General features: G+C 41.8%; 1 protein-coding gene across 1 annotated transcript; it reads right to left on the reverse strand.

Moving 5' to 3' along the window:
- Nucleotides 1-245: 245 nt before the first annotated feature.
- On the reverse strand, nt 246-8,931 carry LOC139722850 (aminoacyl tRNA synthase complex-interacting multifunctional protein 1-like). The gene is made up of 8 exons (XM_071634137.1): nt 8,877-8,931; nt 6,202-6,344; nt 4,989-5,090; nt 4,414-4,505; nt 4,338-4,382; nt 3,442-3,639; nt 1,423-1,591; nt 246-415 (listed from the first exon to the last, which is right to left on the reverse strand). Coding segments are annotated over exons 1-8 (921 nt in total). The 5' UTR covers nt 8,879-8,931.
- Nucleotides 8,932-9,159: the final 228 nt, after the last annotated feature.

Here is a 9,159-nt window from a genome sequence, read left to right on the forward strand (position 1 = left end):
TAGTGATACCTTAATCTTTTGCTGAAGACTCTTCCCATTATTCCTTGAAAGAAAGAAAAAAAAAAATTTTCTTGAAATTTCACAAAGGTTTACTGATCTCCTCACATGACAAGTAACTCACGGTGAAAGTAAAGATTTTATGAAATGGGGGAGAAGGTCCATTCACTACAGGTATAAATTTGGAAGTTTTCATGTCTCACTCAAAAGTCAGCATGTTCACTAACATTGCTGACTTTCGCAAACACTTATTTAATGCCAGATTTGCTCATGGTAGCAGCTAGGATGTGACCTTTGCCCTCTACATGCCAGCGTGCCCCTTTGTACGTGGCCTGCAAGTCATCATTGGTCAACAGATGCGGCTGGATTCGTTCGAATATCTTCTTCTTGGGATTCATCTGAGAAGGGAAGTCGCCCACTGTGAAGAAAAACAAGAGCAATGAAATTTTGTCTTATAGATGCTATGTACATTCACACACATGTCGGAGAATAAGATCTGGATGGTAGCCTGAACATTAAAGTTTCAAAATTCTGTGTTCAAAACACAACACAACAGAAAACAAAACATAACAAATTTCATCCCCTCCTGTGGTATCCCCCGCCCCCCCCCCCCCCCAAAAAAAAGACTTTAAACCGCTGTCCACACATGGATATAATCACTTCTAAAAAAGTACTAGTAAGGGGTCTAGGGCAATTACACCCTAGGCAATTGCCCTGGACCTTACCCTGACCCTAACCCTTATCCTAATCCTAACCCTAACCCTAACCCAAACTCTAACCCTAAACCTAATCTTTACTCTTACCTTATCACTAACCAGTATTTAGGGGGTAATTGCCCTGATATGCTGGTAAGCTCTCAGGCTTTCACAAGAGTGCATGGTCACTGGGGCACGAGTACTATCTCCTGCTTCTAGTCCTCTGCAAGTGAGCATATGTGATTTGCCTTCATGTGTACGCAGTTTTGATGCATATGAGCTTAAAATGTCGTTCCAACAACTGTTTGTTCATATTTGAAGGCTCACAAGTGAATTACCACGAATGAATATTCGAAAGAAAATGTTGAATGTCTGGACAGATAAAGGGATGGACAACCTGAAACATATCGCCTCCAGAACACTTTGGTGTTGAGCAGATGATCTTACGTCAAGTGAGAGTTGAATCGCAATCAAAATCTCAGTACCATTTGCCTTTTTTGCGTCCACATAGTGAAAAGTTGTCTTTTACCACTGATTACAGTAACAACTTCAAATGGGGTCCAAACGTCACTTTTGCCATGTGCAGAAACTGTCCTGTTTTTCATCACAATAAAATGCACTGCTCACACTTATTCTACAAAGCAGTTGGCCATGTGGGTTTGTCATCTCTTCATCACCACGACATTCATCTACCTATACAGGTTTAATGCTCCCAAAAGAGGAAACTCACATTCGAATCCCTCGCAGCCGACTCTGTCTCCTGGCACAGTCCCTGCGGGCGGCTGTAGAATCTCCACTTTGTCCGGGGAGGAGGCACACATGACCATCGCCTGGCTGAGGATTCCACGCATTTTGGCTGGCTTCAGATTACAGCATAGAACAACCATCCGGTCTTGCATCTGTGATTTACAGTTGAAGTAAGACAGTAAATAGTAAGATGAAGGAAAAGAAACAAACAAGCAAGAAAAATAAAACAAGCTTAGTCACTACATCCCATACATGAAAATTTTATTACCTTTGTCTCACAACATCCATGCATACTAAAGTCCTAAATATATACAAAACTTGCTACAAAGGGGCAATCCCCATAAGCTTACCAACCAAATCTCTTCTTTCAGTGCTGGGTGGCATGACAGACCCATTGTGACTGTCACATCCATCTTCTTACCATAAAGGCAAAAGTAACACACAGTGACAGATCAAACAAACACATTTTGATTTAGAACAGTGATATTGTTTAATTAGCGGTATCACATTTTGGAAACATATTAATGCTTATTTTTTCTGTTTTGGGGGGTTTCTCCAGCATGACCGGCTAGCATATCACATTCACACAGATATGAAAAGCAGCTTACTTTAGAGGATCCATCTAGCTACTAATTTTCTGAAGCAGGCATAAGCTCAAAGCTGTCTCAATCCTACGAGGTGTTCCATTGAAGTGACTCATTGGTGCAATGTGCTTATAGCCATGTTCATAAAGGAACAATACTGAGCCTAGAGCAATCTGAAACAGGCAATAACTTCAAAAGGCATTGTACATGTACACTGTCTTTATAGAGCGACAAGCATGTTATGTTTTCCTGTGGCACAAAATATGCAGCATGCCTAAATAAACAAGGAAAAGTAGAAATTACGCGGTGCGTAACATATGTCCCCGCCGGAAGTAGCATTTTGTAACAAAATGTGCAATATAGGTAAAAAATCAAGGTCAAAGGTCAAAGAAGTCAAAGGTCAAAATTCTGTGTAGAAGTTTTGAAGCCCTCACCTAGTGCCATCACATAAAGCAAACGGAATCGAAATCGGGTTAGAAATGGCGAAGGAGTAGCATTCTGTAGCAAAATGCACAATATAGGTCAAAAATCAAGGTCAAAGGTCAAAGAAGTCAAAGGTCAAAATTCTGTGTAGAAGTTTTGAAGCCCTCAACTAGTGCCATCATATAAAGCAAACAGAATCGAAATCGGGTTAAAAATGGCGAAGGAGTAGCATTTCGTAGCAAAATGTACAATATAGGTCAAAAATCAAGGTCAAAGGTCAAAGAAGTCAAAGGTCAAAATTCTGTGTAGAAGTTTTGAAGCCCTCACCTAGTGCCATCACATAAAGCAAACGGAATCGAAATCGGGTTAGAAATGGCGAAGGAGTAGCATTTTGTAGCAAAATGTACAATATAGGTCAAAAAATCAAGGTCAAAGGTCAAAGAAGTCAAAGGTCAAAATTCTGTGTAGAAGTTTTGAAGCCCTCACCTAGTGCCATCACATAAAGCAAACGGAATCGAAATCGGGTTAGAAATGGCGAAGGAGTAGCATTTTGTAGCAAAATGTACAATATAGGTCAAAGGTCAAGGTCAAAGGTCACGACTGAAATTCTGTGTAGAAGTTTCAAAGCTCCCATGTAGTGCTATCATATAAAGCAAACAGAATCAAAATTGGCTCATAAATGACAGAGAAGTAGCAAATTGAAGATTTTGATCACACACGGACGCACACACGGACACACGGACGGACGGACAGACGGACGGACGGACACACGGACACACACACGTACGGAGCCCGTTTCATAGTCCCCTGCTCGAACTCGTTCGGCGGGGACAACAAACCTTGTGTCATATCATTCAAGTACTAGTACTAATGAACTCTGGATTGCACATCAGAAATTAACCACAATTTTAGACATATAAATGGGATCTGATTAGTTCCAGATGTGTATAAAGCATATTTTCATAAGCTGTGCTGTCTATACATGATAGTCCTACCTCTTCAATAGGAATGTGCTTGACCAGCCCTGAGACTACTGTTCTCGGTTGTGCCTCCCCGAGTTCGACCTCTTCCACATACAGAGAATCTGCATCAGGGTGCTTCTTCACGTTGACGATCTTCCCAATGCGAAGGTCGAGGTTACGGAAGTCAACATCATCACTGGCTGCTGCCTCCTGCTTACCATCCTTCTTGGGCTCCTTTGCTGATTTTTCTGGATGACATACAGAAGCACGAGGGGAACATTAATGATGGTCCCTTCAGAAACAACTTTAGATGACCCCCCCAATGAATACTTTTCATTCTTGTCACAATGTACTTTTGCTTCCTTCAAAAACACGGAACATGTCACTGACACTGGTTGATGAGCAATTGCAATGTCTAAGATAAGGATAAAATCGTGACTTGGATTTCATTCGATGACATCACAGTTCCAAACTGTGCATTTACTTATAGGGTATGGTCTTTTATCAAAACAATACATTAGTTTGCAGCGGTAAAACAACAGCAAAAGATAAGTGAAACCTCAAGCCCACACGACATTCTCATGATTTCTAACAGTCAGTTAATTTTCTTTTTAAGAAATCTACTTTCTGACTCTAACAAAGATGAATATGATGCATTCTGTGCTGACATAGTTGTAAATATATTTATGTAAACATTCAAAGGTGTATCAGCTTGCTACATGCCCTACTTTAGAATTTAGTTCTGTTCTCATCTTAGTTGCCTTCAGAGAAAGCCAGACAGCCAACACACTACAATACAGTATGAGGATATTACATTCAAAATCTACAATCTTACTTACAATCTACAATTCAGAAATTATGCCACTCTCTGATGTGGTCTTGGACAGAGAAAATTAATGCATACATATGATGTAGGCAGCATGCATTACCTTTCTTTTGCTTTTTGCCTTCTTTTTTGCCCTTTCCCTCTGCTGCTGGTGTAGGTTCTGATTTGCTCTCAACCACAGGAGCAGGAGGCTGAGCAGGAGGTTGAGCAGGTGAAGCCAGAACAGTAGCAGCAGGTTTCTGTGCCGAGCTTGGCAGGGGCACCTGCGTCACTGCAAACCGCAAGAAAATGAAATTGCCATGATAATATGAATTAACCACCAATTTAACACATGCTGCCGCTGAGTTAAGTGTGTCCCTTTCACAGATATTTTCGTTGTATCACTGTTGGAAATTCATAAGCTACAGAATACAATCTTTCAAAAAGACACACTCTACAGCTCTAACAAACAGGTCACATGAGGTGCATAATACGATATTTTACAAGAATATATTGCTATGTGAATATCATTTTGAACAGTGACTATACTGACAAAAGGCTCTGACATGTACAATAACAATATCACAACAGTACTGAAGCTGAAATATTCACATTTTGACTTACAGCTCAATGTAATGATCAAGTTCTCACGATATCCCTGAGATTCTAGAGGGCAAGTGATGGAAGGAATACAAATTTATGACTGGAAATGCTTTTGTGAAACTGTCACTAGGCAAGTGCTCTTGAATACTGTCTTTAAATGATGTCTACTCACATCCGTTTCTGATCTCGGCAGAAATGAGTTGGTCTTTCAGCTGTTTAACATCTTCCTTGAGTCGAGCGTTCTCTTGAACAAGTCGTTGCTCTTCACGGCTTGCTAAAACAGAATCACAAAGACACGCCATGACATTAGCACTCTACAGATGGAAAAGACCAACATGGATTACTCTCAACAAATCATATACTGTATACACCGAATATTTCACGAGGTTTTTATTTTCGCGAGTCAGGTGCTATTTCGCGAAATTAAAGACACACGAAAAAATTAACTCTGATCTCGATATGATTATGACATATTGGTATGCACATTTCTCTATTAAATTCAGTACTCCATGATCGCGAGTTTCACCACTCGCAAAATCGTCGGGAAGTCCCGATTCGCAAAAATTTAGACCCGCCAAATATATGGCGTAAACAGTATGGTATGTACTAGCGTAATATGATACATTTTTTTGAAGTCAGAAAAAGGAATGCAAGTAATCATCCTCCCCTTTAGAAAAAAAAAAGGGTAAAAAACTACTCTCACATTCTCTTAGTCAATTTTCGTGCACAAATATTGATTGGGTAATCACAAAAATATAATGTAGCAACAGGGTGATAATGCTTACATAAGATACCCTGTTCTATATGTTGAAAAACAATATTTCCGTAACAACAGCTTGACAATTTATGAATTAAATATGTGTATGCACTTGCCTTTATTAGGCATTGAAGCTGAGGTTAACAAAATTAGACTGGCATTAATGTACTGGAAAGCAAGCACCCAGGCAAATACTGATCTAACTGAGGCACAATTGAATCATGCAACTAGAAAGTAAGGAAGCTTTTGAACAGAATATATATCGTCTCGAGCATGTACAATGTCTGAAGGGTAAGTAATTCAAAGAACGGTACCCGTAATGCACACTCTCATTATGGGCCAGGACTACACAATCACTACACGAAATCTCTTCCTTTATTCTCACTGACTTGACAATACAGTTTTGGATTTTGTTTGTCACACTCCTTCCTTTGAATCTGGGCGGATTTCTTTACTGGCAAACAAATACACTTTCTAGAGAAGACTAAGATCAGCTGACCAATGGAATCAGTCATGCATACATTACTCACCAAGTGCGAAGGAAATGTGATACAGTGCATGAAGGGGCAATAATAAATGGAATAAGGAAAAACAATTTCAGGGGGCTTGGCAGCACTAAATAACATACCGACAGTCCTTCGCAGAGCCTGCACTTCTTGCTGCAGCCTCAGGATGATTTCATCAGCCAGCTGTGCCCGCTGTTCAAGGCGCTGGATCACTGCACTGGATGCTGCCATTACACGAGGAGTCGCCAACAATCTAGCTACAAACCTGCATGAAAATCACCAGTTTGGGGACGGGGTGGGGGTAGGGAGTAAAAATTAGGGCCAAACATTTATGAAATGGAAATCACATCAGCTCCATTATGAGATACCTGTATTCTTAAAACATTCATCATTTTGCAACTTGTTAGTGATCACTTCAATAATAGACAATGCCGAGTACAGGGGGCAGATTGGAGTTGTTGGATTGGCACACTGCATGCACGGGAGGTCTAAGCACCTAGCAGAAGGTAGAACCATGGGCAGTGTGAATATCAAACTGGAAGAAGAAGGCACTGGCTGAGGCCATGAGGAAGTGAACAGCATGCACCAAGATACAGTGTACATCTATGTACAGTTGTAATGTCTGAAGTGCCTGACTATGGGAAAACAAACTAGCATAGCAGTGGCTTAGCAGACTTAAATTACAGTAAGCCAACCAGTATTTGTCCACCTGCCAGAATCCTTCCACTGATAACAAGCCAGCAAATCCTCAATTGTCACAACACAGGCATATCACATTTCTCACCTGGCATCGTCATTCGCAACAGGACGCTCCCTTAATCACCTATCCACCAAAACTCCCAAATTTCACCATCGAAAATGCGAAATCAGGCCCAATTTTTAAAAGCGTTCGGGAGTGCTGTCTAGTGTTAGATATCAGGGTCACCAAAAAAGCACTAAAAATTGAGAAATGTGCCATTCTGTTGCAAGACTTTTTGCATATCGCAAGCTCAGAGTATGATGGTATCCGCAAAAATGCAAAAAAAACCCCCACCAAAATCTCCGTACATGCTGGTGCAAGTTTTATGCAGAGGGGTTGAATGCAAGTGCCATCTTGTCAGAATTCGTCCACCAACAGGCGCCGCAATGTCCCCGATGCAACCTTGCGCCAACAAGGTATGCCGCAGCGCATTTTTCAGCTGCCCTGAACACACATAGCGCCCGGCCAATATGCTGGTCGGGGCGTGGATGGATTCTAGTCGGTTATCATCCCATAGGCCCATAGCCACAGCAACATATCTTTGGATTTTCTGAAATTCCATGATGTATCAAATAAAACCAATTTGCAATGAAAAAAGTTTATATTAGATCTCAATTTAACATTCGTTGATAGATATGATTTATGAATGATTTTGTATATCATTTTAGTTGAAAAATATTGCAGAAAAGTTTTTGTGGCCAAATTCTGCACTCTCGTCATTATACAGTGGTTTATACTCTAGATGAACTTACTTGTTGTATCTTGAAAAGTATGCATGAACTGAAATCAAATTTATACTATAAGTAGAACAAGGCTGTGAAAGATAATTAAACTTTAAAGTGTCTTTGAATTCGGTGGCCGTGTGGGATAAAGTGCCTTGCCATAATTTAAAGGACACCACCACTACTACTGAGAGGCACGTAGCGTACTGCACTGCCACTGCCACTGGACTAAAGGTCTCGTTTGGACCTGAACCAATAAATTTTTGATTGAGTGACTTGACAAAATGGTTTCATATGTTCTCTATCAAGACTGGAATACAATACTTCCATGTCAGATGTGATGTGATGTGATGTGAAAATAATGCTCTATCTATAGACAATGCAATCCAGTTCGGGAAACCCACTCACAAGGGGGGCCCCTCCTTATAAGTAACCCGTCCCCCCTATAAGTAACCCCGTCCCCCTTATAAGTAACCCCCAGGGCACCCCTTATAAGGAGTCTCCACGCTTTTTTGCAATGCAACGCGAAAATGAAAGGACTGCGGCAATTCGCTTGATTATGTCCATAAAGCTTCACAAGTTTCCTAGTTACTCACGAAATTTGAGCAAAATCGGTTTGAGGCATCATATCTAAAATCATGGATTTAAATGCGATGTCAAACGACCCATGCGAATGCTGAAATGCGAGCGATTACTGGCGTGAGTGTCGCCAGGCGCGGCGGCGCGGCAATGCTTGAGTGCAGACGTGGCGACTGGATTACTGGCGTGAGTGTCGCCAGGCGCGGCGGCGCGGCAATGCTTGAGTGCAGACGTGGCGACTGAGTACGTACTCAGTCGCCACGTCTGCACTCAAGCATTGCCGCGCCGCCGCGCCTGGCGACACTCACGCCAGTAATCGCTCGCATTTCAGCTTTCGCATGGGTCGTTTGACATCGCATTTAAATCCATGATTTTAGATATGATGCCTCAAACCGATTTTGCTCAAATTTCGTGAGTAACTAGGAAACTTGTGAAGCTTTATGGACATAATCAAGCGAATTGCCGCAGTCCTTTCATTTTCGCGTTGCATTGCAAAAAAGCGTGGAGACTCCTTATAAGGGGTGCCCCGGGGGTTACTTCTATTATAAGGGGGACGGGGTTACTTATATAGGGGGACGGGTTACTTATAAGGAGGGGCCCCCCTTGTGAGTGGGTTTCCCGAACTGAATCCATATTGACATATTGTATACAACCAGGACCTCCTTGCCTGCCTGACACCTTTGCTATCCCACAGACCCCAGACTTGCCCAGTAAACAGATGGCACAGCCAAAATGTAAGAGTCTAAAAAACACTTACATGTGACTTTTTCTCGAATTGGATGACTTGTGCTACAGGCCGTTTTCCAGTCACGGTGTTTATGGATGTTCAATAACGTCGGTTGATATTTAGAAGTCTTCCTGGATTAAGAAGAAAAGGACAGAGACCTTTACTTGATACTCAGCTCTCCATCCACACACGCCGATGAGTACATTGTTTAGACGTGTCGTACGTGTACATACCACCGCTGCCCGCGCCCGCCGATCCGCTGGCATGGCTGGCGCAGGCGAGGCTCAGGCAAGATGCACACCCACGAGCTGAC

Source organism: Diadema antillarum, unplaced genomic scaffold (assembly GCF_040938485.1).
Source record: "Diadema antillarum isolate AM-2024a unplaced genomic scaffold, OU_Dant_1.0 scf00000014, whole genome shotgun sequence".
NCBI classification, from domain to species: Eukaryota; Metazoa; Echinodermata; class Echinoidea; order Diadematoida; family Diadematidae; genus Diadema; species Diadema antillarum.